Source organism: Myotis davidii, unplaced genomic scaffold (genome assembly GCF_000327345.1).
Source record: "Myotis davidii unplaced genomic scaffold, ASM32734v1 scaffold395, whole genome shotgun sequence".
Taxonomy (NCBI): Eukaryota; Metazoa; Chordata; class Mammalia; order Chiroptera; family Vespertilionidae; genus Myotis; species Myotis davidii.
The window spans coordinates 4,782,201-4,810,152 of record NW_006287904.1 but is presented as its reverse complement, the minus strand read 5'-3'; the positions used below and the strand labels follow the sequence as shown (position 1 = coordinate 4,810,152).

At 54.7% G+C, this 27,952-nt stretch overlaps 2 protein-coding genes across 2 annotated transcripts in view; one reads left to right on the top strand and one right to left on the bottom strand.

Annotated features, from left to right (window-relative positions):
- Positions 1–27,952, bottom strand: part of FYCO1 (FYVE and coiled-coil domain containing 1) — a 59,965-nt gene that overhangs the window by 12,560 nt on the left and 19,453 nt on the right. The window contains exons 6-15 of the mRNA XM_015561284.1: positions 27,789–27,932; positions 26,803–26,893; positions 23,463–25,844; positions 22,134–22,226; positions 21,309–21,427; positions 19,143–19,310; positions 17,183–17,329; positions 16,242–16,447; positions 13,740–13,884; positions 426–521 (exon numbers count right to left, since the gene is read on the bottom strand). Of these exons, the coding sequence (XP_015416770.1) occupies positions 426–521; positions 13,740–13,884; positions 16,242–16,447; positions 17,183–17,329; positions 19,143–19,310; positions 21,309–21,427; positions 22,134–22,226; positions 23,463–25,844; positions 26,803–26,893; positions 27,789–27,932 (3,591 nt within the window). The remainder of the gene's footprint in view (positions 1–425; positions 522–13,739; positions 13,885–16,241; positions 16,448–17,182; positions 17,330–19,142; positions 19,311–21,308; positions 21,428–22,133; positions 22,227–23,462; positions 25,845–26,802; positions 26,894–27,788; positions 27,933–27,952) is intronic.
- On the top strand, positions 3,939–9,014 carry CXCR6 (chemokine (C-X-C motif) receptor 6). Its single transcript, XM_015561283.1, has 2 exons — positions 3,939–4,754; positions 7,251–9,014. Exon 2 carries the CDS (start codon positions 7,272–7,274, stop codon positions 8,289–8,291), a length of 1,020 nt encoding a protein of 339 aa, XP_015416769.1. The 5' UTR covers positions 3,939–4,754; positions 7,251–7,271; the 3' UTR covers positions 8,292–9,014.

The following is a 27,952-nucleotide window of genomic DNA, read 5'->3' as shown; positions in this document are numbered from 1 at the left end:
GTGGGGCCTCTTTCCCGGCTCTGGTCCTCTGGGCTGGGGAGCCGGGGGTAGGGTTGAGACCGCTCGTCTCAGGGGTGGAAACGAAAACTAAAGCTCAGAGAGGTTAGGTAACTTGTCCAAGACGGAGCAGCAAGTGGGGAGCAGAGCTGGGTGGGCTCTGAGGTCCCTGAGATCGTATGAGCTGCTGGCCGAGCTGAGTGTGGGCTGGGCAGGATGACTGGTGACTATTACACTGTATTATTTGTCAAAGGCCAAGCATTACACACTCTAAAGGGGGACTTACTGTATATAAATTATACCTAAAAAAGCACAACCTCCGGTGCCCAGTCAGCCTGCGGGTGCTTTCCAGCTCCGGCACTGGGCAGTCAGTTCCTCTGCCCCGAACCCACTGCCCTGGGAGGCCCCGCTTGGGGATGGGCACTTACATCAGCTCCCCGGACTTCAGCAAGCAGATTTCCGTGTCCTGCCCCAGGGCCATGTCTTCGGGGTCCTCAGGGGTTAGTGAGCTCGATGCGGTGTCCCTGAAATGTGATGAGAGTACAGCCATTTAGCTATCAGCACACAGGGGCCCACAGCCTGAGGCCTCAGCTGGAGTCATGTAGCCAATATCAGGCCCCATGGAAACCCTTCAATCGGAGGTCGTGAGACAGGCCCGCATACCCTGTGGGCAGAGGGCACTGGGTGGGTGAGGACAAGAGGGCTGCAGTGATCTCCCTAACGTCTTCCTCGCGGGTGTGGGGACGGGATGACCATACACACATGGACCACCCCCCATCCCACACCAGCTGAGTTACAGAGAGGCTCTGAGCTCTTGGCTTCCTTTGGGCAGCCTGGATATCATGCCTGCTTGCCACCAGAGCTCCCACTGCCCGACCTTGCTCCTGTCTGCCTACTGCTGGAGTGCTGAGGCCGCGGGATGAGGGAATCTGCTCTCGGGGTGCAACTACGTGGGGGTGGCGAGGGCTGGCACTGGGGGCTCCCAGGGGTGTCTATGTCACCAGACACCCACGAGTACCCAGGTGCCCGGCTGGGGCTGTCTCTGAACAGCTCACACCAGCCCATGACCAGCGGGACAGTCAGCCTCCCACTGGAACCCACTGTGGCTCAGGGCAGAAGTAGCATAGCTCGGGGTGGAGTGTTGGGAATCACTTCAAGGCAGTTCCGGTCCTGGCTTTGCGAGTAACTGCGTGACTCTGGCTAAGTCCTTTCACCTGCTGCCACCAAAACAAGCCTTGTCATTCACCATTCCGCTTCCCCCAGGCCCTGCCCCACCTCTGCCCTCCTCCCTTCTTGTTGCTCTTCTAACCAGGGCTTCCCAATCCCCCACCTCTGACCCTGGGACAAACAGAATCACAGAATGTCCCTGCAAGAAGCAGCTCAAGAGACAGGGGTCCAGGGGAGAAGAGATGGGCCCAAGGCCACGCAGGCCGACCTCATTTCATTTGCTTTTATCCTTGTCCAAAGTGGAAACACCGTAAACGAGAAAGATCTATAACATGATGAAACAAACCCTGAAAACTGCAGAGGGTTCTCTCCATCTTCCTACATTTAGGACAAAAGATGTCCTTACCTATTGTTCCCTCTCTTTCTGCGTCTCCCCTCTCTCTGACCATCATGACGACAGACAACTCCCAGCAACCTGCAAGGAGATGATTCCCAGAGTAGGTGCCTCAGACCCTCACTGGTCCTGCCTGAGGCCCCGCGAGAGGGAGTTGGGGTGGGGTGGGGGTGGGGGTGGAGAGAATGCCTGGGTGGGCGATGAAGTTGGGAAGGTAGTGAGTAGTTTTCAATAGATTTTCAAACTGTGGGTCACGACCCACATAGTAGGTTGTGAGTAAGTTATGGCCAACATTAGGAAAACAGACTGGAAATGACCAATGCATGTGGGGAGGAGGGTTCAATATCGTTTTATGAGGCTCTTGTTCTGATTTGGAGTCTACACATGTCCACACCCAGGTGGTCAGGTAACATGTACTCTCACTGTGGGATGTAGTAGAAAATGTCCAAGCACCTGTGTTAGAAGATGCCCAAGGATTAACAAATGTGAGAATGACAGGGAACAAAAGCACAGCCACCAGGGGGCAGCCTATCCCCACCCAGGCCCACTTCTTTCTGTTGTCATTGATGTGCTTTTCTAAAAGGAGCGAGACAAACTCACTGCCCACAAGTGACCTTCCTCCCGCCAGGCGCAGCCCTGGGAGCTTAGCGCTAGCCACAGCAGCCTCGTGGGGAAGACGGCATGCCACACATCCCCGAGCCTCCGGCCAGTCCAGCTGGACCTGTCTTCACGCACAGGCATCTACGTCAACTTGCTCCATCCCCTGAGGCGCTCATCTAGACATCCCTGGGCACGTGCCCTGCACACAGCCTGTGCCCAGTAAGTGTCCAGGTTAGGTGCCTCAGGCTAAGGCAGTTTTCTGTCTCAAATGCCCCCAAGGGAGGACACGACCAATTTACTTATTTATTTTTAAATATATTTTTATTAATTTCAGAGGAAGGGAGGGAGAGATAGAAACATCAATGATCAGAATCACTGGTTGGCTGCCTCCTACATGCCCCACACTAGGATCAAGCCTGCAACCTGGGAATATGCCTTGACCGGGAATCGAAGTATGACCTCCTGGTTCATAGATCAACACTCAACCCCTGAGCCATACCAGCCGGGCAAGGCTCCAAGTTAGAACCAAGTAAGAAAGTGGCGATCACAGACGAGGTGGATGCTGAGAAGTCCCCGGCAATGCAGTCCAGGGGTTCATGCGGCCTGGAGGAGGGATCCCGGGTGGGGTCCTCCAGCTTGGTTTCTGCAACTGCAGTCTCTAGTATTTTCCTCCCACAGATCAAAATGCCTTGGCTCTGTTTTACTGAATTGCTGTATGTCAATTTTGCAGACCGCTGGATAGCAGATGGCCCGCTCGTTTGGATGGGCTGGGCAGGAAAGGATGCCTGCAAGACCCCTATGGCCCAAGGGTCTGGTTGACCATCTTCCTCAGGGACTCCATCTCCAGCTCTGGCCGAGCCCAGCAGTTAGGAGTGGTGCTCTGACCGATGAGAGGCCTGCGGTCCCCCAGGGCAGCCAGCATCTGTGAGCAGGGCCCTGTGAGCGGCAGAGGTCTCTGGTTTACAATCGCACTGTCCAACAGATAGCCACTAGCTATGGCTATTGAAACTCAAATTCACCAAATTATTTTAAAGCTACAAAATGTGACTCTTTAGTTGCACTAGCCACACAGCAGGTGCTGAGCAGCCACACGGGCTAGAGGCCACTGTGCGGGACAGCACAGATCCAGGGTGTGCCCGTCACTGCAGGAGACTCTAGTGAACAGCCCGGTTTGCAAGGTTGGGGTGAGTCATTTTGTGGATTGGGGTATTTTATTTTACGATTAAAGTAAATTCCTAGTAGTTGTTGTTTTAGTCATTGATTTCCTTTTGCTTAAAAACCAAGCGAAGAACAGTTCTGGTATTTTGATTTCTGATTACTTGGTAACTATGGTCTGACACAAGAGACAAACCTGCAGGCCCACTCTCACAACCAACAGCTGGGGGCGACGCTGCGCAGGCCACACCCAACTCCCTCCCACACCTCCCTAGCCCTTTGGTGCCCTTTGGTTAGGCTACCGTTGTTAGGATCTTTTAACTTACCCTCCACAGCCCTGTCACCCACCAAAGTCTTGCAAGCAGCCTCTTCTGCCAGCAGCTGTGACAGCCTCAGCCCGGGTCATGACATCCTAACTAGAGTTCTGACTCGAGAGTGCCAGGCGCTGAGGAAGAGCGAGCAGGTCAGCGCAGCATGACTTCCCCGATAAGTGTGCGGCAGGCGGCTGCCATGCCCCCTCCCCGGTTCTCCCCTCACCTACTTAGAAAATGTTGCAGTACGCCAGTGGGAAGCCAAGGCATATGACTGGCTACTTCCCCTTAAGCAGCTTAGTTTTGTTTCCAAGAAAAGGAATGCCCTTGAAACAAGCAACACTGCAAACAGGCAGATCACAAAAGGCACCTGTGGAGGGCAGCAGGTCGAGACCTGGTTTGCCCCATGGGGCACAAGTGATTACTAAGTGAGAAGAGCACGGCCAAGTGTGTGCGAGACAAGGCTCAGGTCCTTCCAACTCCGGCTCTTGAACTCGCCCTAAATGACATGGCTGGCTTATCCCATGTCAGACCCACATTCACCTAGAAGCCATCTGGTTCATTGGCCTGGCAGTGACGGAGCTGGGTTTGTAGCCTGGAAATGCCAGTTACTAGCTGTGTGCACATGGGACTAATTCCACTCTGGCCCTGGGTGTTCTCATCCATTAAATGGGGTAACAGTTCTGCAGGATTGAGAATCCATGGCTATCTCGTTGGAGCTGCACGCATACACAGAACGAGACCAGAGCATGCACTCTGCATTGGTCCAGACCCAAACTATTCCAAAGAGGCGCATGACTCGTGAATGAAAGAATTTTAAGATTCGAATGCCATCGGTTTACAAAGAAAAGCCCCCTCAGGTCCCAGCGGGCGAGTCGGTCGCCAGCCCGGGGGCAGAGGGGTCTCAGTGACGGAGCCACAGCTTCCTATCTTTGACCCCAAATTACATGGGTGCAGGCTGGTCATGTGGATTCTGATCTGCTAGAAGGGTTGGGCCTCTTCCAATCAGCAACCGAGGGTTCTTCAAAACTACTCAGCGGAAACATGGACCACATCACAGAGAGGCAGAGGTAGAGCCTGCTGCTGAGCACAGCTCATCTCTGGAGCAAACTGAACAGGCATCTTGGTGGGTGAGTCATTTGTCTTCCTCTCTATAGGTAAGAGCCAGGGCTCTCTGATTCCTGCCTGGAGCAGCCGCCCTGAAATGCCCAGGCTTCAGCGCGCAGCTGCTCCAGGTTCCGATTCCATCTCTGCTGCTTGCTGCCGAGGGTTAGAGAAATGACTTTGGGTCCTGGGCACTGGGCGTGCTTGGAAGCGAATGGTCCGGGGGAGCAAGGGCAGAGTCTGACCCTCCCGGGAGATGAGGAGATTCACTGTCTATGTCTGTTCACTGAATAGCCTTTGTTTTTGTTTCTTTTGCATTTAGTAAGACAGGCTCCTATCTCGGAATATGGTTCATCACTATAGACCTTTTGGAAAATATAAGGGAAATAAGTCTGCACCAACTGGAGCGAACTGCTGATAAAATCTGGTCATGTTTCTGTTTTTAAAAAAATATAGTCGAAACCCTATAGCTTACCGTGGATTCTTAGGCCAGGGTGGCCGGGTAGGTGGCAGAGTGTCAAAGGGCTCACGGACCCCAGGAGTGCAAGCGTGTGTACGTATTTCTGAGGAAAAGGTCTGCGGTCTCGATGAGATTCTCAAAGGGGTTTATGATCAAAGGTTAAGAGCCATGATCAACTCTATAACCCTGTCACCTACTCACTGCAGTAGTAACAGCCAAAACTAAGTTTGTGCTTGTACTCTTCTGAGCTATTCAAATGCGTTACCATTTTAAAAATGTTAAAAGCACTAAACATTAGTTATATTCTATTTTGTCTGAATTATAATTAGCTATTTTTTTATTATTAGACATTTACACTATTTCCAAAGTTGCATATATTACCTTTTTTATTTTTTATTTTCAGAAATAAACATAGAACTTTGGTTATGGAAGTAAATGGTTTTCCCATTTCTAGAAGGGAAAGTAATTTTTTAAGGTTTTGAGAAAATCCGATTTATTGATTTCAGAGAGGGAATTAGAAACATCAACGATGAGAGAGCATCACTGGTTGGCTGCCTACAGCACACCCCCCACTGGGGATTGAGGATGCAACCCAGGCATGTGTCCTGACCGGGAATCGAACCATGACCTCCTGGTTCATAGGTCAGTGCTCAACCACTGAGACACCGCGGCCGGACGAGGAGCAGGGACTTTTTATTGCGTAGTCTCACCCAAAGGCAAGGCCCTTCCTTGCAGTGAAGGGTGCTTTGTTCCCAGGAAAGACTGAGGGAACAGCACCAGGGCTGATGCCACTTCCAGTCAGAAGTCTTCGAGGAGATAAGAAAGGAGAGATAAGGCCTCCTTGTTTGTGCCCTTGTCTGGCCGGCTGATGTATTTTTTTTTTTTGCCGGTGGTTATTTTGACTTTGCTAATCCAAATACCTGCCTCTTCCAACTATGAAACTGCAATAAAGAATACCTGTGTTTTCGTTTAAAAACAGCAACTCAAAAAACCCATCTTCTTGAGGTACTGGCAAGGTATAGCCCTGGGTCCCTGGAAATGAGCCACTGTGTGTGGAGAATCTGCCGGCCAGTGGCCTGGCACTCCCAACTCGAAGCTGCTGCAGGCAGGTGCCCGTGCCCACGCCCCGGGTCACATCACCTCTGTGATGTCCTGCCTGTGGTCCTTGGCAAGGTCACAGGGCGAAGAGAAGGGTCAAAGGGAAGTGTGGGCCTTGAAGGGCAGGAGCCCCAGGCAAAAGAGGCAGCTATTGGCACTTCGCTACAAGCCCACTGCAAGCCCTGCCACCGGCCTCTGGCCACCCACCCAGCTGGCCATTTCAACCAGGGCTCCCATTTGTTAAAGGAGACCCCTCAGCCTAAACTGCTAGTCATAAAAGCTAAAGCCATGTTCTCCTCTAAGGAAACCTACCTCTTAAGAGATGCCTAAAGGTCAAAGTATCTTCAGTAAATGAGGCTCTGACGGGCACACTGTCACTGGGACAGGCGATAAAGGGGAAAGATGGGGCTGGGGTGTGAGAACTCCCCAATCCCTGGACAGGGGCCAGCTCAGCCCAAGTGCTGGGCAGCCACGTGCATTTCTCTGCCTGGTTTTTCTATCAGCTGTCCTTTAAAATCTATGTAGTTGAGAGTAAAAGGCAGGAGGGACGGGCCATCCCCCAGACACCTCCTGGGGGACACGTGCCTTGGCTTTCACGAGTAGTTCAGGGGTCCAATGTAACAGCAGGTGGGGCACAGGAGGGGCGGGCACATGCTGTGAGGCCTGGGCAGGTGTAGCAGGCCCTGCTGTGCTGCTCTACCAAAGGGCACCGACCCCATGTCACCACAGGTGCCCTCTGAGGCCGAAGTGAGCACAGGTTTTCTGGGATGCGCATGGTCTCCCAGGTGGGTGAGTCCTGAGAACTGTAAGGCTCATGAAGAATTCTCTGTCCCACTGGAGCATTTTCCCCACTGAACTGGCCGTCTCGTGTACTAGACTGTGCAGGGCGGAGCGGGCAAGGGGGCAGTGGGAAGACGGGTGTGGGCCCTCAGCCCAAACATGACTCCTGTGTTCTGACTCACAGGAGTTCATCAGAACAGACACTATGGAGGATGACGACTATTTTGCAAGCATGTTCAACGTGTCCAATGCCAACAAGCAGGAGCACAATAACTTCCTGGAGTTCAAGAAGCTCTTTCTGCCCTGCATGTACGTGGCCGTGTTCCTCTGTGGCCTGGTGGGGAACTCGCTGGTGCTGGTCATCTACATCTTCTACCAGAAGCTGAAGAGCCTGACGGACATGTTCCTGGTGAACCTGCCCCTGGCTGACCTGGTGTTTGTCTGCACCCTGCCCTTCTGGGCCTACGCAGGCATTCACGAATGGGTCTTTGGCAAAATGATGTGCCAAATCCTGCTAGGCGTCTATACTTTCAACTTCTACACGTCCATGCTCATCCTCGTCTGCATCACCGTGGACCGCTTCATGGCGGTGGTCCGGGCCACAAAGGCCTATAACCAGAAGGCGAAGCGGATGAGCTGGGGCAAGGCCATCTGTGGGTCCATCTGGGTGGTCTCCCTGCTGTTGGCCTTGCCACAGATCATCTATGGTGATGTCCATGAGTACGACAAGTGGGTCTGTGATCACAACGAGGCGATTTCCACTGTGGTTCTCGCCACCCAGATGACTCTGGGGTTCTTCCTGCCACTGCTCACCATGATTGTCTGCTACTCGGTCATAATCAAGACACTGCTTCGTGCCCGAGGCTTCCAGAACCACAAGTCTCTCAAGATCATCTTCCTGGTGGTAGCTGTGTGCCTGCTTACCCAGACGCCCTTCACTCTCGTGAAGCTCATAGGCAGCACGAGCTGGGTGTACCACACCATGACCAGCTACCACTACGCCATCGTCGTGACGGAGGCCATTGCCTACCTGCGGGCCTGCCTCAACCCTGTGCTCTACGCTTTTGTTGGCCTGAAGTTTCGGAAGAACTTCTGGAAACTTGTGAAAGACATTGGCTGCCTCCCTTACGTGGGAGCCTGGAGCCAGCCGAAGTCTTCGGAGGACACTTCCAAGACGTGCTCCGCCTCCCAGCAAGTGGAGGGCACCAGCATGTTCCAGCTGTAGGCCGTGGGGCAGAGAAGCTGCCCAGGAACTCGCAGGAGCACAGAACGTCTTCCTCCAGCGGCAACGGGGAAGGCTTTGTTTATAGCTTGTGCATTTTTGCGGAGAAGTGACCCAACGCTGCAGCTGGTGTGCAATGCTTCTTCTCAGGCGTGAACACACATGTTCTCTCCTCAAGCTCACCGGGAAGCCAGAAACTGTAAGGGGTTTCCTTCCTCCATCTCCAAGAATTCTGACACCAGGGAGAATGACGTGACTCTAAAACCCTAGGTTCTCCTTCACCGAGACTGGGACTGAAGGTTGAGGGGGTACCATGACCCCAGAGCTGCTGACAGCAGGTGACGTTGAACTCCCAAGTTCAGGAGATTCTTCCGGTTTCTGGGAGGCAGGGATGAGAGCAGCCATGAGAACAGGTGCTGACCCTTTCCTCGGGGCTCCTCACCAAGGAGGTCAGGTTCTGCCTCACTTTTGGGTTAACTTTTATGCTCTTGTTCTGTGGTTAATCCTGGAAGGACTTGCGCCAGGGAATATGAACAGGCCAAAACAACTGAGTCGGCTGAGAATCCCAGAGGTCCACAGAATGCTAGAAAACTGTGCGTAGCCAAGTTTAAGATCACCGTGAATCTAAGAAGTGTTCTGAAAAGGAGTCTATGCTGGGTCTGCTCATTTTAAAATTGAATTATCTGCCTGGCCGATGTGGTTCAGTGGTTAAGCATTGACCCATGAATCAGGAGGTCTCGGGTTCAATTCCAGGTTGGGGCAATATGTCTGGGTTGTGGGCTTGGTCCCCAGTAGAGGGTGTGCGGGAGGCAGCCAATCAATGATTCTATCTCATCATTGATGTTTCCACCTCTTTCCCCCTCTCCCTTCCTCTCTGAAGTCAATAAAATTTTTTTTTAAAAACCAACAACACAAATATCCTATGCCTTTCACACACATGCGCACAAATCCTTTATGGATATGTAATTCTCTCTTCCACACATATGTCAAACAGCATATGATTTTCATGACTAAGAAATAAAACTTTTAAAAGTCTCCAAACTACTTTTACCCCTTGGGCACTTTCCACTTGAATGTGGCATGCCTGGGATAGGTCAAGAGCTGATTTGTGGGCCCAGGGCACAAGAAAGAAGTTAAGATTACAAACTCTCGGGGCACTGCTCTACCAAGGACGTGGAATATACCAGTGAAAACCACCCAGCTCCGTGGCTGTGGTTTCCAACCTCCTGCCCACCATGTGAGGCGTATTTGTTTAACCTCCATAATGTGGTTACGGAAGGAGGCAGAGTTTTAAATGTCAGACACTGTGCGTGTTGTGTCTACTAGATCCTAACTCTCTGCTCAATAGGCATAAAGTTGCCTCTTTGGTTCATGAGTCACGAGTCACTTGCCGAAATGAGGAGGACAGTTGACATCAGCTGTTATGCAGGCAGAATTATGGGCTGAATAGTGCGGTTTTGAGGTTTAGATAGACCAGACCTGGATCCAGCTCTGCCCGTCACTACGTGGTAATCTCGTCACCTTTGTTTTGGTGAGACATGGACTGTACCACGGCCGACCTCCCAGGGCTGGCTGCGGACTGGAGACCCTGCGTACAGAACACGGCACAGTTCGCATTCACGGGCAGGAGGGCTCCCTAATGGCAGAAGTGCCTGCTCTTTGTCCCGAGAACCAGCAATACTGAGCCGCAAGGAAGGATGAAACACTGCCATCTGCGACAGCGTGGATGGACCCTGAGAGTCACATGCTAAGCAAAATCAACCAGATGGAAAGGGCAGGCATCATGTTCTCACTCACTGTGAAGGACATAACACAGAAGGCAGCAAATGAACAAACAAAAGAAACAAATAAAAAGTTCATTGACACAGACAACAGTATGGTGGTTGCCAGAGGGAAGAGGGGTGGGGGGAGGTTGTAGAGGGTCAGGGGGGTCAAATATATGGTGACAGAGGGGGGTAGACTTAGGGTGATGAGCACACAATACAATATACAGATGATGTTTCCAGTGTACACTCGAGACCTATATAGTCTCATTAACAATGTCACCCCGGTAAATTGAAAAGACAAAAACTAGCAACACAAAATGGAAGCTGCTGTGTTGGCGAGGCTTGGGAGGGTTTGCTTCGCGCCTTCAGAGAGGCGTGGCATGCCACGCGCACTGCCAGTGGCACAGGGCCCGCGTGACCCCACCTGCTGTTTCATCACCGTGCCCAATGCATCCATGAGTGACTTTCCTATACTCGGGCCTCACGATCACTGCGTCCGTCCCAAACAACACGATCTGCTCTTTTCCTGGGGACAAGGCCGACGGTTACCTTCTTTAAATGGGCTTCAATGGGGCATTGCCGTCATCACCGTGTGCCTCCACCTTGTGTAGAGCACCTCTGACAGCGGGGCCACTACCCCCGACTTTCCTGACAGTGTCCCCGCACAAGCGGCGAGGCCCTGCAGCATCTCCACAGGCTTCTGTGGGGGGAAGCGGTGGTGAGGGGAGAGCAGGGCCCTGGGCCACTCAAACACCGGCTCCGTGGCAGCCCCACCTCTTGTGTCCCTGGGAAAGTCACTCAGGCCCCCAGGCCCACGTCACCACCCACACCCCTGGCTAGCGACAGTGAGGCCCGGTCAGTGCACTCCGAGGGCCAAGCTGGGGGCTGCCTGGCCACAGCAGCACAAGGGCCACTGTTGGGACCACTGGCTTCTCCCCAACCAGGCACGCCAGTCCGTACCCCAACCCCGGCCCTTCCACAGCTCAGCAAACTCGCCCACCTGCCCCAGGAACCGCACAGCAGCTGAGTCCTTCACCTTCCTGCCTCGTCACTCACTGGTCCTACACTCTCTGGGCCCTTATCTGAGACACCTGGGGAGGGATGACTTTCCACTTCCTCCCCTGGGTACACGCCATTCGTTACTGGCCACAGACACTGGCACAGCCCACGTAGACCACAGGGCTTTTGCGTCTTGATTTCATTCCATCCACACAACAGCCCCGAAGTCGAAGTTCCCACCTTCAGACCTGCTCTTTTCTGCCCCTTATTCTCACGTACACCAGCACGTCACAGAGGCCTTGGAGACGGGGGAGGGTATGTGTGGGGGAGGTATTGGTGAAGGGGCAGGGAAAGGAAGGGAGACAGAGGGAGGACGGGGAGCAGGGGAGCAGGCTGGGTGTGGGCACTCTGCCTGGGGTGTGGCCTCAGGGTCTGAAGGTAAAGAAAGTGCTCCTCACCGACCATGTTTGCAACACTTGGTAGAGACCACAGATGGCCGCACTGTCCTGTGTGAACACAGGGTGACCGGATGCAGGGGCTACCTGGGAGCAGCCCGGGTGACCTCCGTGAGCGCGCTGACTGGGGAGAGGGTGCTGCGGGAGAGAAACCTGAAGCTGCCCCCACCAGAGGGGTGGAGGCAGAGCAAAGGACACGCGGCCCAGGAGTGGTCAGGGCGTGCACTCCAGCCTTCTCCTCCAAGGGCTCCAAAGGCAGCACCTTCCATGGGCCCGGTCTGTGGTTCCTGGGAACTGCCAACACCGTTTTGCAGGCGAGGAAACTAATTCAGAGACTAATACCCTGCAAAGCTCACACAGCAGAACGAGGGCTAGGACCCCAGTGAGGAGCCTTTCTCCTCCCCCCAAAGTTGGTGAGGTTTTATGCAGCTGACGGGCCCAAGGTACCTGCCAGCTCCACTTACCCGAAGGCAGAGCTGTTGGTTAACCCAAGCACACTGTGGCATTCTAACCTTAATCAGCATCACCATATCCTGTCCTCATTTTGTTGCTGAGATACCAGGCATCAAGTCTCCCGATTGGTGACAAACCCACCACAGCTCCCCAAAGCACATGACCACAAAGCATCAGCTCTACAGCGTTACCGGCCATGATGCTGTGTGGGCGAGCTGAAGCTCAGTATCATCTGGGCACCTAGGTGGTTCACCTTGGAGAAGACAAGGGGGGCGCTAGGTGCCAGGAAATGGGCACACAGCAGACATGCCAGCACAGCCCTACACATCACAATGCAGGCCAGCCTCCCAGAAGCGCTGGCAGCTTCCTTCCCTGGGACACTTCCTGATTCCCGTGACTGACATGCACATATCTGTCACTCAGAACACCCTCCGTTTTTGTTCCTGCGGAGAAAGGGGAAGGTGAGGGGCCAGGGAGAGAAGGCTGCAGGGGGCTCACTTTCTCATGCAGCTGCAGCCGAGGCTGCCCTCCCAGGCCCGTAGCTCAGTCCTGCTCACCTGCCCATCACCTGGCTGGGAGGCGAGGCGCCGTCAGTGAAGAGGGGCCGGTGGGGACGGCAGACAGCGACTTAGCGCTAATGGGACGGAGCACGCCCTGGGGACTGCTGGGCCATGAGGGTGGGGGAGAACCCGCAGGCTGCTGCAGTCTGGGAAGCATTCTGGGGTTCCAGAAGGAAAAGGCCCAAAGCCACAGAAGCGACATGAGCAGGGGCTCTCTTGGTTGGGTGATCAGGATAGCTTTAACCATGAGGCCACACCATGGTATGTGCAGCCACTCTTTAGTAAAAGAACACTGGATACGGAGGTACCCTTACACCTAAAATCTCCTGTCGAGAGTCCCATGATGATTAAATGCATCCCCTCCCGTGCAGCAGAAATCCTGGGTGACAGCCACCTCACAAGTCGGAGAGGAAGAGGGAACAGAGAGATCAATACGAGTTGGCAAGACCAAGACTCATGCTGTGGTCCTAAACCGCCGGATTTCAGAAAGTGACTGCGTTTGGACCAGGGGACCTCATCCAACCTGAGTGGTGTCCTGTGCGAGGAGGAGGCAGGACACACCAAGGTGACGTGCAGACACCACGCGAGGAGGCAAGGTCATGGTCTGCAAGCCAAGGAGAAAGGTCCCAGAAGAAACCAAACCGCCACCTCCTTGACCTGGACTTCCAGTCTACAGAACAGTGAGAAACTCATCTCTGGTGTGTCAGCGCCGAGTCTGGCTGTTTTGTGATGGCAGCTGAGCAGGCTGCTGTAGCTGCCCACACCCAGGAAGGCCTTAACGCTGAAACCCGGGACCACTGACCTCCTGGGGCATCTCTGACAAGGCTCGACAGTGACCATCCCGAGCCCTCAACTCCCTGAGGGCCACTGCTCCCCAGCATTGTGCCGAGGCCCCTTCCCTTAAGCAAGGACAGCGATCCTCCCTTCAGAGTCCAGTGGTTCTCAACCTTCCTGATGCTGCGACCCTTTAACACAGTTCCTCATGTGGTGGTGACCCCCAACCATAAAATTATTTTCGTTGCTACTTCATAACTGTAATGTTGCTACTGTTATGAATCGTAACGTAAATATCTGATATGCAGGATGTATTTTCATTGTTCGCGACCCACAGGTTGAGAACCGCTGCTCCAGACTTTCCTGGTCCTTTGATAAGCAAGCGCAAGCGCAAGGGCCAGGCATTGAAGGAGCACTCGGGAAACGGCGATGACCTCTACTCACTGTTCGGCCATGCTGGGGTCAAGAGAGTCAGCTTCGGTGGGCGTTTCAGGCAGGGAGGAGCCCGACTCCTGTATCTGGCACAGCTCCTCGTCCGTGATGATGTCGAACACAGTGTCGTCTGGTGACCTGAAGTCTGGGTTTGCACCTGGACCGCAGAGGCAGATCAGGAGAGAGGAGAAACACACACGGTCATGCACAGGATGGGAGGGGACCTCGGGGATGTGAGGGGTGCAGCCCCGCAGGACAGGCCACCGGGACACACAGTGAGGAATCACCCAACGATAGCTCCTCTGCCCAGATGTGCGAGGAATGGCTGTCGGGATGTGGCTACTGGGAAGAGCCAGAAAAGCAGAGTGGGGACTACAGAGGAAACTAGACGCACAACTTAATTTCTCTCCAGCCCTTCAGTCAGGGGCTTGGAGAGGTTTCACGCTTACACGGACTCTGAAGCCCCTGGTTTAGAAGGGAAACCATGTAGCAAAACCTTATCAGGAAAGACCTGAATGGAAAAGTAAAGGCACTTCTGTGCTGCCAAGTCCTCGCTCTGTGAGATAGGGCCTTCCCACGCCTCTTTGAATTCTGTCTGGCCTGCGTTTTCATCCCAATCCATGGGGGTTGGGGGGGGGGGCTCCCTCTGCTCAAGGACTTGTAGCGGCCACTGTGGTCCTGACCAGGGGACTGGTGCTGGGCTTTGCGGGCCACTTGGCAGCAAGGATGCCCTGTGTGTGCTCCTGTGCCCGTCCCCACCCACAAGCACCCTCTTGCATATGTCATGGAAAATGTGATGGCAGATCTGAGGTGAAAGAAAGAAGAAACAAGAAGGGAGGGAGCGAGGGAGGGAGGCAGAGAGACGAGAGGAGACAGGAAATATCAGAAATCAAAACAAGTGACCTCAGTGCCCTGGCACAGGGCCACCCTCTGTGGTCGCCAGAACACTCACCACTAAGTCAGAGCAAAAAGAAGGTTCCACTTCCTACGAGCAACCAGTTTCCTATCTGGCCCTCCACATGGCTACTGGGACGGGCCCTCCACATGGCTCCTGGGACGGGCCGTGCTTTAGAAGGAACGTTCTGTTCTTCCTCTTGCCCGAAGTCTACATAATAAAAGGGCTGAGGAGCGGCTGAAAAAGGGGCCAGGGACTGGTTTCTTTGTACAGACCCAGACACAAAGGAGCATCAGGGACCCAAAGTGATGTCCACTGAGAGAAATAAAACAAGACAGTAATGAATGGAGAGCTGTTCTATGTTCACAGAATGGAAGACTAGACTGATTTCTGACAAAGATGCAAAGGCAGATCTACAGGAAGAGAATACACTTTCCAACCAATGGTAGTGAAACAATGAACAACCATGTGTCAAAAAAAATGAATCTCTACCGAGAGTTTGCACCATATCCATAAATGAGCTCCAAACAGGTCAGAGACCCACACGTGCCACCTCAAACTGTAAAACTTCTAGGAAAACTTGAAAAAAATCTGTGAGTTTTTGGGTTAACCAAAGAAACATATGATACACAAAATAAAAAAATTTGATCCATGAGAAAAAAAATGGATAGACTGGCCTTCATCAAAATTATAAACTTGTGCTGTTTGAAAGAAAGTGAAAAGGCAGGCTGTAGACTGGGAGAAAATACTTGTAAAACACATGTCTGTAAATAACTTGTATCCAGAACATATAAAGGACTCTCAAAATTCAAGAATTTAAAGGTTTCAAATGAGCAAAAGATGTGAAGAAATACTAAAGCTGTGCCAAGCACCGCCCCGCCCCAGCGGTTCTTTGTGCCCAATGTGGGTGACGCGGCTGCCAACCTCCTTGAGGATCCAGTTAAACAAGAGACACTGGCGGCCCTGGGTCCAGGCAGAGGCCAAGGAGTCCACAGGGAGCAGCCCAGCGGGCAGCGCTGCCTGAGCAGAGATGAGACTCCCTTGGCCCTGGCCATGCCGGCTCTGCCTCCCGGGACACCCGCAGGTCAGCCCCCGAGAGCAGCCTGAGCTGGCCAGGTGGGCCGTGCTGGGAGCAGGAGCAGCAAATCCCGCTTCCTTGTACTGCATCGAGTGAAAGGACACGAAGGACAACACATCCTCCCTGGCCACTGAGAGACGGTGAGCCCCAGGAAGGCGTGCAGGCGGTCATTTCCAGACACAGCTCCTGGCCTTCAGTCACTCTGGGGGAGAGGGTGGGATGTCGGGGCCCAGGCTGCGGGAGACAGCAGCGTCTCTCAGGTGTGGGGTACGGTCACTGGTAGCATGTGAGCTAACAGGGACACAGGCCTCACGTTCACGACGCTGAATCACACCGACAGAAAGGTATTCCCTTTTCAATTCTTGTTCAATCCCAAGTGCATCATAAAGAAAGTCTCAAACTGGTAGACTACACTTTTCTACCTCTCTAGTGCCCAGGTTTGGAAAACACTGAACTGAGCTGTGGCAGCTAACTAGCCAAGACGGGGCAGCGGTGTACGGATGGCACCTGGGGACACCGAGGGTGGCAGCAGGTGTCTGACCTTGGCCTCCGGCGGCCTGCAGCCCAGCCGGGGCCGGCGACAGAGTTGGACTGGGCTGGCTCTGGCTGGTGCCCGAGCTGGTGCTGTCCGGGGAGCCGGGGCTGAACTTCTGGAAGCAGGCTCGGCAGCAGCGCTCCTTTCGGCCCCCGGGCTTTGTCGCCACGTAGTTGTTGCAGCAGTAGTAACAGAAGATGCGACCGCATATCCTGGGGACCAAGCAAGCATGGGCTGTGAGGACGGTGCTGTGGGCCTCGTGCCATCTGCTCAGCACCAGAGAGAGGCTCTGGGTTGGGCTCTAGACGCCACATGGCTCTCCTCACACCTGGCTCTGCCCCCCACTTTAGAATGCGGCCGTAAGGCCCATCTGATAAGATTCCAATAAAGCCATCCTGGTAGGATTAGTGGGAGAATATTTTGTTTCCTAAGGTTGTGGTAGGCTGGGGGATAAAGTGTGCGGTCAAGACCACCTTCCCTGACACAGGATCCGGGTGTGGCCGAGGCCCTGAGAGAAAGACCCCAGGCCTGTGGGATGTCCCCTCTGCCACCACTGGAGACCTGCTTTTGTCTGCCCTTCTTTGGGGCCCAGGGGTCTTTGCTCTGTGCTCCTCCAGGGAAGCCTTAGCCCCACGGGCCTGGGTTCCAGTAATACCCTTCCCCCTCTGGTCCCTCAGGCTGAGGGAGGGTCAGGGCTGCTGGTCTGGGGGCTCCACATCCCCTCGGGTCCCCTAACTCCACTCACACATCTGTATGCAAGGCTCTTTACCTTCAGGATCCCCTGGGGGTCCTGCTATTACCCTGCTTAAGACACCCTCCTCACCCAGGTCCCTTACAACCAAAAGCACTGTGGTCCTGGTGGGCACAGCCTCGGGCTGGCCCGTTGGCTGCCTGCCCTGTTCCGGGCCCTGCCAGGGGTGGTGCTGGCCAGCGTGCGGCCTGCTAACCTGCAGCGGTGCCGCCGCACCATCCAGCTGAACTCGCGCCTGCAATCAAAGCAGTGATTCACTTCCGAGTCCCCGAATCGCTCCTCAGCGCTGAGCTTCTGCTGGAATTCCAGGGCATCGGACTTCTGCCAGAGCGCATCCTTGTCCCTGGGACAGAGCCACATCAGGAAAAAGAAGGAATCCATGAAAACAATAGAATTATCCCGGATTCATTTTTAAAAACTGACTCCAAATTCCCCAAGACGCAGAAGGAAACTTCACCTGTACCCTGGAAGCACACCCTCTCTAGGTCTCCTGTCACCCCAGACTCCGCAGGCCCCTCCAATGTGCAGGCCCTTCACCGGCACCACACACGTCAAGGCACAGAGATGACCTGGGACGTGCAGAAAAGGCTCTGGCACCTGCAGAGGGGCCGGCACGGGCAAGGGTGACACGGCTCAGGCGTCTAGGTGACAGTGCACGAGGCCGCCGGGAGCTGAAGCTACAGCGTGCTGGCGTGGTTACCCGACAGAGAGCTGTGAGCCAAGGACCACGGGCACACTGCCCTCTCACATCTCCACTGTGCTCGGGGCCTTTACGTGTTTATGGCTCATGGTTCAAATAGCATCTAATCATTGCAGGGGATCAAAGCTTTCCCAGCCTGAATGATGTCCATCACCCCATGTTCCCCCGAGGGACAGCAGTCACCCCAGGAAGTAAGTCTGAAAGAAGCCGGGGCTTTTGAGAAAGGCCTGGCAGTATCCGCACGTGCCTGACACACCAGGGAAGACGCGTGCAGAGACATCCTTACTGCTGCCATTGGTCACCTTCGGGGCTCCCGGCTCTGACATGGGACAGTTTAATTCTTTCCCGGATGGAACCCCAGTCACCATCCTAAGGCCTAACATGGCCCATTAGCACCTCAGCCCTGATGACCAACACCAGAGCCACCTCAGCCCTGAGGGAAACAGGCTCCACCCAGCCAGGGACCTCACAGCAACCCCAGACCAACCCCCTAACCCCCAAAGCCGGAACATGGAATCGATTGGCTCTCCCAGCACACAAGACATTGTCAGGACCAGCACTTCTCCCGGCCGCTCCACAACTTGTCCTCTGTCCCAGGAGGCCAGGCACCCACACCCTGGGGATGTGGGAATGCCGCGGACCTGGGCTTCCTCCTCACCCATCGGGGGAAGCTTTCTGTGCTCAGAGGTCTCAGGTCTGCTCATTGATGACATGTGGGCGACGTTTTTAAACGTCCACCTTAGTTATAATTTAATATCACCATTTTGCAAGCCCAAATAAATGATTAGGTCTAGCATTGCTTATCAATGGCCGCTAACGTTCAAAGAAAGGGCTATCAGATCAATGTGGCCCTTGAACGCCTCAGAATTCCAAGCAGCGTCCTGGCCACAAGTGTGAGCCTGAGTCTGAGCGAGCCTCTAGCAGAGCAGAGATTCTGGCTCTGCCTCTGGCTCGGTGATGCCTGGAACCCACGCCCACTGGGTCTTGGTGAGGCCTGGATGTAAGTATTTTATTTTTTTTAATGGCTCTCCAGTGATGCTAATGGGCAGTCAGAGCCAAGAAGCACTGCTCTGACCACCAATTTATAGGAAATACAAAGGCTGGGGGAATGACCAGATAAATGACCTGGCTTTCTCAAAAATAAATTGCAAAGGAAAAAAAAGTTAAGAGAGATGGTGGGGATACCCACAGACTAAAGAGATCTAAGAAAATATCCCTATGCAATGCATGGATCTAATTTAGGAAAATTATAAGGCAATTGAAAAAAATTGTGAAACCAAAATCCATTCTCACCAGGTTGCCATGGGCCTGAGCAGAACCTGTATGTAAGTGCCTGTGTGTGTGTGTGTGTGTGTATGTGTCTGTGTGTGTGTGTGGCAGACGGGGAGGGGGCGCATTTCCATGAAGAGTTCCGTTACGAACAGTTGCGTGTCTTTAAAGAAACACCAACACTCACCTGAGCAGCTCTATCAGCCGTTCCTCCAGGTTCTTCTTGGTCCTAGTCAGGTCATCCAGGTCCGCCAGCATCTTCTGGTCATTCTTCTCCCGGCTTCTCGCCTCCTGGCAGAGTTTGCTGCAATACTCCTGGATTTTTGCCGTGGCTCTTTCAAGTTCCTTCTGGGTCCTGGTGGGGGAGTGGTATGTTCCCTGACTCCCCACTCCTTTCCGCTTCCCCTGGGCCTCTAATAGGGTCCCGCGGCCCTCCCAGCCACCCCCCACAGTGAAGGAGGCCCTTGGCACTGCCTGCTCACAGGTGGGGCACCCCCTGGCCTCGAGGACTCCCCTCACACACCGAAACTCTTCACACCAAACACAAGGGGCATTCTGGAAGAGCAGGTAACCCCAGGCACTCGAGCACCCCAGGATGAGTTGAAATGAGGTTTCAAGAGGAGCCCTAGGACAAGGCTCAGGGACTAGTGCTAGGGAGGGGGAGTATTTGCAAGAGGAAAAGGAATCAGGACAGAAAGGACAGAGGGGCACAGCTTCCTGGAGGTGACCACACAGAGGAGGACAGTCTTCATGTGTCTTTGTGACGCTACACACGGACATGGCGCCGGGCACACAGCAGGCGCTCCACGGGCACGGCCCCATGTGCTACCTGACAGCCCAGCAGGGCGTGCTGGCTGAGCCGCTGTCGGCCAGCCCTTGCCCACCCCACCTTCACCCTGGCTATCCCCTAAGGCAGTGGTTTGCCAAGGATGCTCTCTAAACCCCAAGGTCCACAAGATGTTTGTAAAAGCTCCAGTAGACAGAGGGCTCTGCAGAGACAAACTAATTTGCATCTCATCCAGCCTTTTCACCTCCAGCACAATGTCGTCAGGAGGCTGTTCACTAGACCCTGTCCACCTAAATGAGTACACACAGACCAGCACGGCCTGCTCACAGTGGATAACAAAAGATCCACTCCTGCCACATGGAAAATGCAACTTGGAGCAGCTACAACAATGGTGTGAGATCTCACAACCAACCACTATTACTGCGTTAAAAACAACAACCCATCACCAACGCAGGAGTTCTATTTACACCAGGTGAGCGTGACCTAGCGGAGCCAGGAGTCAGGTGGGAAGGAATGCATGTCCAGCCACTGAACATCCAACATGCGCTGCGTCTCCCGCTGGTGGGCCCAGCCTCCGAGGCGGAGGGGAGGAGGGTGAGTAGAAAAGTAAAACCCTTAGCACAATTTGGGTGCCTGCCTTGGGAGGTGGAGCAGGGCACACGTGCAATTCGGTCCCTGCATCTCCTCCTGCTACCCCTGTTTTCATCAGCGCCTGGCAGGACGCGCTGGGCCCCATCGCCAGGCGGTGGGCTCGTGCTCCAGGTGGTCCCTAAGCCTGAAGACGAGGAGGCTCGGGGAGGCACAGGGGCAGGCGCAGGGGCTGGCCACACATAGGCCCCAACTGTAAGGTTAAAAAACCATGAGGAAAGGGTGAGAGCGTGACGTGCTCTGCACAGACACAGCACCAGAGCGGCTGTGGGAACACAAGCCGGCCAGGGTCCCTGGTGCACTCGCTCACTGTCGGGACGAGCTTGGGAAATGAGGGAGAGCTGGAGGCACCTCCACAGTGGGGGAAACACGCACACGCGCACAAACACCAGTGCCCCCCGGTAAAACAGAACACGTGTCTGTCCGGATATTATTGAGAAAACAGACCTCTGGAGCCCAAAGTGTCTGGGTTCCAATCCTACCATCGTTTATACCCTGACCTGGGAGGGCAAATAAACTCTTCTGAGCCTCATTTTTCCCATCTATAAAATGGGAATAAATAATACCACCCTCATTGGACTGTTGGGAGGATTAAGTGGGCAACTAGATGCGAAGTATTTAAGGCGGTGCCTGCTCCATTTCAGGCATTATTTAAGCGTCTGCTGCTTTTACTGCCATTATTACATCCCAACTTTGCCAGGGGTAAGGAAGTGGAATTGGAAGGGCCCGCCGTCCACAGGGCTGTGAGGGGTGACGCAGGCTCTCGGTGGCATGCTTCCGGCACAAGCACTTTCTGGTCTGTGGCTTTTCTTGAAAAAGGACTTCAGTTTTACGAGTGGCTGACTTTCTAAATGACTGCACCCAACACCCCTTCCCTGAAAACTGCCACTGGGCGCGAGGGAGGGCCTCGTCACTAACCTGTCCAAGTTCTCGCGCAGGGCGGCCCCCTCCTTGTCCTTCTTCAGCATGGCGGCCTGGCACTCCGAGAGGCGGCTGCTGGTGCGGCTCAGCTTCTCTCCCAGGTCTGCCTGGGTGGCCTGGCACAGGACGGCAGGGCGGATACTCAGGCGCAGAAGCACGTGTCAGACGCCATGAGGCGACGGCTGTGCTCTCACCACCTGGCTGGTCCCTTCCAACTGGAGGGACTTTTGTTCGTTTGTTTTAACGTGAGGCCAAGAATCTTTTTTCTATGTCTGTGGCGTGTGACACACTCCGATTTGTGATGATGTCCCTTAAGCATCAATGGCAACTGGTTGTGGTGGTTGGAGGGGAGGCAGGGGTCAGGATCTCCAGGGTGGGGCTGGGGGTGGGCGGCAGGGAGCGGGATTCAGTGAAAAAGGTCGCTGCCCTGAAGACTGTGGTTTCAGCGCCACCCCTGTCCCTGCTCAGTTCAGACTGACTCAGAGCACATCTGCAGGGATGACTAGAGGACAATTTCCTTGCCAGAGGCTGCGTGAAAAACACATCGGCAGCTCCAGCCAGGTGTCCGGGGAGTGGATGGGACCATGATGCAAACTCGGGGTGTCTGCAAAAGTGGGCTGATGACCCCTTCAGCTTGGGAATGGGAAGTCCTATGGGGAGCCCCTTAATGGTCCAGTGAGAACCAAACCAGATCCCCTCGGCCCTGATGGGTCCACATTCTGAGAGAGGAAACGGCCAGGTGGAGGCCACCACATCGGTCTCCCTTCCCAGGTGCCAGTCTCTGATCAGGGCTCCCAGAGAGGCACTCCCAGCCAGGCCTACCTCCAGCTTGTCCACAGCCTCCTTGGCGGCCCGCAGCTGCTGGCCCCGTACCTCAAGCTGGCCCCGGAGGCTCCTGCACTCTTCGCTGGCAGTCTGGAGAGGGCGAGAAAGGGATCGCAGACGTGGGGTCTTTGCTCTGAGACTCCTCAGCCACATTCCCCAAATGGGTAAAAACAAGCTACCTCCCTCTTTCCCCCAAACTCAGTAAGCGTCAGGCTTCATTGGTAATAAAACTCTTTCAAGTTTACTGAGAGACTTGACTTGGTCCCCCAACTTGGAATTTCATTTCTGCAAGGAAAAATGTGGCCTCTGAGCCCCATGGAGCTGCATGGGATGGGGCGATAGGAGGCACATCTGTGCAAACAAATGCCATTTATCATGGGGCTCTTGGAACAGATAACAGTCATCCCTGTCCTCACTTTTAGCTCCTTTTCTTTGTGCAGCATCAAAGGCACGTGGTAACCGCTGTTCTCATTTCCAAGGCCCTTTGATAACTGAGTCAGTTCCCTCCGACTGCACCTGCTGTCAGAATGGCATCTGAAGGGACAGACACAGGCCTCAAGGCAGCCAGGACTGCTGGTTAGAGGCTACAGCAGGGGTCTCAAACTCACATCCCCAAACGGGCTGGGTAACTGCATAAAGGATTGCAAGGAAAATACCAGAGGATGCAGGCCCCCTTTAATGTGGGCAGTGCCCACCCAGCTCCTGCTGACCGCTGCCACACCGGTCAGGAGGGCATAGGCTTTAAGATTGCTCAAGATTCCAGCCCAGCCAGCATGGCTCAGTGGTTGAGCATCGACTTATGAATCAGGAGGTCACATGCCAGGGTTGCAGGTTCAATTCCCAGTAGGGGGCGTGCAGAAGGCTGCGGATCAATGATTCTCTCTCATCATTGATGTTTCTATCTCTCTCCTCTCCTCTCCCTTCCTCTCTAAAATCAATCTATATCTAGATCTATATCTATATCTATATCTAATCTATATCTATATATATATATGGAATCTCTCAAGATTTTGAAAGAAGTGCCCAAAGTGAATGTGTAAATATCCCACTCTTTGAATGTTGACTATTAATTTTTAAAAAATTCTCTGGGCCAAACTTGTGTGCCACGGCCTTGAGTTTAGATTTCTGGGCTAGGGTATCATTCCCCAATGTTGGGCCCCTAGCAAGTTCCTGCAGAGAGGATGCTGTGAGCTATGATGGCGGGACGGGACTATGTACACCTGGGCCCTCATGTGCCCGTGGCTGAAGGTGCGTCCTATCCCCTCATGAACCCACCAGGTCCTGCCGCAGGAGACAGGTGCAGCCCCTGGCCAAGGCTAGGATTACCTTAAGTTTACTCTGATAGTCCATGATCTCGGTGCTCAGCTGGAACTTGAGGGTGTCAAGCTCTTGGTGTGCAGTCTCCTGAAGGCCCTGGGCCCGCTGCTTGGCTTGGGTCAGCTGGGCCTGCAGGCCAGGCAGTGAGTTAGCTGCCTCCTCGGCCGCCTTCAGCTTCTCCTGCAAGCTCTCCTTCTCTCGCTGCAGCCCCGCCACCTGGTGTTCCAAGCCCTTGCGCTCCTTGGCGGCTGCCTCTTTGGCGTCCCGGAGCTCCTGCACGGTGCAGGCCAACACGCCCTCCATCCGCTCCCTCTCCGCGGTCAGCGCACAGACCTGGATACCGAGCTCGGCAGTGTCCGTGTTGGCCCGGTGCAGCTGCTCCTGCAGCTCGGCATGCTCCAGCTGGGCTTCCTGGGAGCTGCACTTGGCCTGGGACAGCTCCTCCTGCAGGGCCTGGAGTTCCTCCATCCTCAGATGGGCCTCCTGGGCCCGCTCCTCCTGCAGGGCCCCTTCCTGCTCTGAGCACTGCAGCAGCTCCTGGACATGGGCCCTGTTGAGGGCCTCGTTCTGCTCCTTCAGTTGCTGCACAAGGGCCTTGTGCTCCTGCAGAGCCGCCTCAGTCACGCTCAGCTGGCTCTGCACCTTCTCTCGGTCACCCAGGGCTGCCTGGAGCTTGGCCTTGAGGTCCACCACCTCAGCCTGCACTCGCTGAGCCTCCCCCTGATGGACCTCCAGCTGCGCCTGAGATAGGGCCAGCTGGGCAGCTAGCTCCTGGGATGCATTTTCTTGAGGTGGGCTGAGCCCCTGTTGGCCTTTTTCTGCTCTGAGGGTCTCGATCAGCTGGGTCTGCTGCTGGCACTGGCTCTCTAAAGCCCTGAGCTCCCCTTCCCGGGTCTCTGCCAGCTGCCGGCACTGCTCCATCTGCTCCCGCAGCTGCTGGCACTTGGCCTCCTTGCTCTGCAGGGCAGCCTCCTTCTCGGCCATGCGGGCCCTCATGGTCTCCTTGGCCTTCACAACAGCCAGGAGGCTGGCCTCCATCTGATCACCCATGTGCCGGATGCTGGCTTGCTTGGACTCCAGGGAGGCCAGGGAGCCCTGGATGGCTGCCTCCCGCTGCTGCAGGGCCTGGTAATCCGCCTGCAGGGCACGCAGCTTGTCCTCCAGGCGCTGGTTACGGGCCATCACGCTCTGCAGCTCCTTCTCCAGCTCCATGTTGGCCTGCCGCAGCTCCTCCTCCCGGCTGCTCCCCTGAACTGCAGTACCATCCACCGGTCCCTCCTGCAGGGCCGAATCCTGGGGGGCCAGCACTTCACTGCTCTCCGCTGCCACGGGCAGGCTGGGGCCTGGCTGCGCAGCGAGCCGCTCCAGCGTCCCCACTTTCTCGCTGAGGCGGTCTCTGTCCTGGATGAGCTGCTTCCTCTGCTCCTCCAGGTCGCTCACGCGCTGGCTCACCTGTGCCAGCTGGGTCTCCAGGAGCCGCAGCTGCCGTGTCAGGGACCTGGCCTCGCGCTGCAGCAGCTCCTTCTCCTCGCGCTGCTGCCGCTCGACCTGTCTCACCTCTGCCAGCTCTTCCTCCATGGTGCTCATGTGGGCCAGCGACTCCTGCAGCCGGCGCCGCAGCTGGGTGGCCTCCTTCCTCTTCGCGGACAGCTCTTCCTGCAGCGAGGCCATCTCCCTGACCACGCGCTCCAGGCCGGCCCGGGACTCCTCCTTCAGCTGCAGCTCCCTGGCCAGCTGCTCCAGCTGCGTGCTCTGCTGCCTGTTGAGCTCCTGGACCTTGGTGCTCTCCCGCTCTAGGGCGTGAAGCTTCTCCCCCAGCTGCTGGATCGTCAGGGCCGAGGCACTGGGGTTAAGCTCTGGCTGCCCCTTTGTGTCCAGTGCCACATCTGCCTTCTGCTCAGCCATGCCCAGACCTGGGACATTAGCCGAAAGCTCGTCCTTCCTGCCCAGCGCGTCCCGTGTGGCCTCGAGCTCCTGCGCCAGGCGCTGCAGCATGGGCTCCAGCCGCTGCAGGGCCAAGTGGGAATCTCCCTCCTTCTCCGCGGGTCCTGGTTCCAGGGCCTGCAGGCACTTCTGCAGCTCCTGCACGGTGCTCTGTGTGGCCTGGGTGACCTCCCACTGCTTCTGCAGCTCAGCCGTCATGCGCGATAGGCGGACGTTGTCCTCGGCTGCAGAGCGGGCCCGCTCCCTCTCCACCTGGAGCTGCTCCCCCTGTGAGGTGACGGCTGCCCGCAGCTCCTGGTTCTCTCGGTCCAGCTGCTGAATGCGCTCCTGCAGCTGCTTCTCCCGCACCTCCAGCTGGTCCAGCTCCACTCGCATCTCATCAAAGCCCTCCAGTGCCTCGTTGTTCAAGGGGCTATTCAGGTCAAGGCTGGAGGCCATTTCCTGAGTCTGGGGTGGGGGAGAGGGGAGAAGGGGGAGGAAAACAACAAAAACATGGCTTTGGGATGAAGCTACATGGCTATTTGGAAAAGCTTTAGAGTTTAATGAGAACAGAAGTAACAATATAGCAATCACATAACCTAAGCTTAGTCCATCGAGCTATTCAAAGGACGAGAACCCTTAGCTCACAGCACCTGCCAGCAGCACACCCTGAACACCCAGGGCCACACATGTGAGAGCCCCGAGACTCAGAACTTGCTTCCCACTCAGCCTCCTGTGCATTAGTAACATAAAAATGTTACTAACTTAACTTACATAACTTAATCTACTGTCCACCACGCACTATGCCCACAACTCCTGGGGTGATTAGACCACAAAACAGGGTGAAGTCCATTTTCTACTCTTAATGCTGCCTATGTTGAGTCCCTTTATTTTGTTTTGTTGGTTACTTTCAGCAGCCTTTCCCACAAAACTATATACAACTCTGACACATTCACATTTCTACCAAAACTAACCCTACCCACCAGCACTTATTTAGCACTTGCTGTGTCAAGCCCTTATGCACAGTACACGTGCTCCCGCACCCACCCCCACAACCATCCACTCAGCTATGGTGATTTTTCGATCCCCTTCGTATGGGTGAGAGAGCTGACACTTCCAGAGGGTCAGGCATCTTCCTGGGGCACAGCTGGTAGGTGACAGGCAGGATGTGACTCAGCCGCTTTTAACCAGAATGTTAACCTGCTTCTTTTCAAATACCTTAAAGCTTTTAAAAGAATTTACTTTTTAAGAGGCCTAAGCTCTATTTGGTCATAAGAACCTGGACTCTAGAAAATATTGGGTGTAACTGAGGGTTCGTTGCTCTGGCCGGAACAAAGGTGTCTGAGACCATCGCCCTGAGGTGCGAGGGGCAAGGACACACCCTGGCTGACACTACGGCGGGGAACCCCAGCCTCTCGGGCATTACCTGCAGGTAGCTGCTCACCAAGCTGCTCATGCTGGAGCTCCGGCTGGGGGGTTTCCACAGGTAGGCAGAGGAGCCGGGGGCCAGTGTCCTCCTGCGGGGCATAGAACAGACACACCTGTATCACAGCAGGAAGCACGCACGCACGCATACACGCACACACGCGTGGAAACCAGGTGTGTTGGGGGGACTCCGCTGTAAAAGTTTAAACATGATGGCTTTCTTCCCTGTGCCAAACAACATCTAAGTGAGCGTAGTATTTCCCAATTTTTGGTTAAACTTTCCTTGACTGTTGGTGCCTGCCTCAGTCTGTCTGCTAGTGAGGAACAAGGAGCAGTCAGCGTGGTCCGTAAGGTCACACTGTGCTTAGGGGCTCATGGTCACGGCTCACAGACCTGCTTCGAGTCAGGTGGCTGTCCTGGGGAATTAGGTGCAGGCCCACCAGCCATGTGACTTTGGGAAAGTGCCCCCACTTTAAGCCTGTGTCCTCAGCCTCACCCTCCTGGTGTGTTGTCAGGATTCAGCGGGATGACGTGTTGAGCGCCATCTTGGTGTAAAAAGTGAAAACATGGCAACCTTCCCAGCAACCCTTCCACGGATGGGCTGTAGCTTCCACTCCCTCTTCCTGCCTGGAAGGCCTCCTTAACCGACCCCCAAGGACACGAACGGGGAAAAAGCCCACCCGCCCCTCCCCAGACTGGCACACATCCCTTAACATTTAAAAACCCTGGCTTTTGCATATGCATTTCCTCTCATGCCACCTGGCCAATTAGGTCAGCTTAAGGTTGGAACCTTCAGATGTTTAGTGACTCACAGTTCAAAAAAATCTGTACAATTAACAGGCATAAGAGTGGCGAAGCTTTGTGTATTTATTGAGCACACACAAGTCCTTTGAGTAGACTGGTGGCAATTTTCAAAATTTCAAACATCCCCCCCATACCCCCACCCTGTCTTTTAAACCAAGCAATTCTTACAATTCTTTACAATACCTGGCAAACGTCGGCCAGGCCGCGTCCAAGTCATAGCCCCTGGACACCAAGTCAAACTGAACGTCGGTGAGCTCGTAGAGCTGGCCCACAATGTCAGAGCTCAGCCTCGGCTTCAGAAAGGGGCTTCGGGCGTAGTACCAGTCGCTGCAGGGAAACATACAAGG

What these genes read in the sequence shown, in the direction of transcription:
- CXCR6 (XM_015561283.1), top strand. Translation starts at nt 7,272, where the DNA reads ATGGAGGATGACGACTATTTTGCAAGCATGTTCAACGTGTCCAATGCC.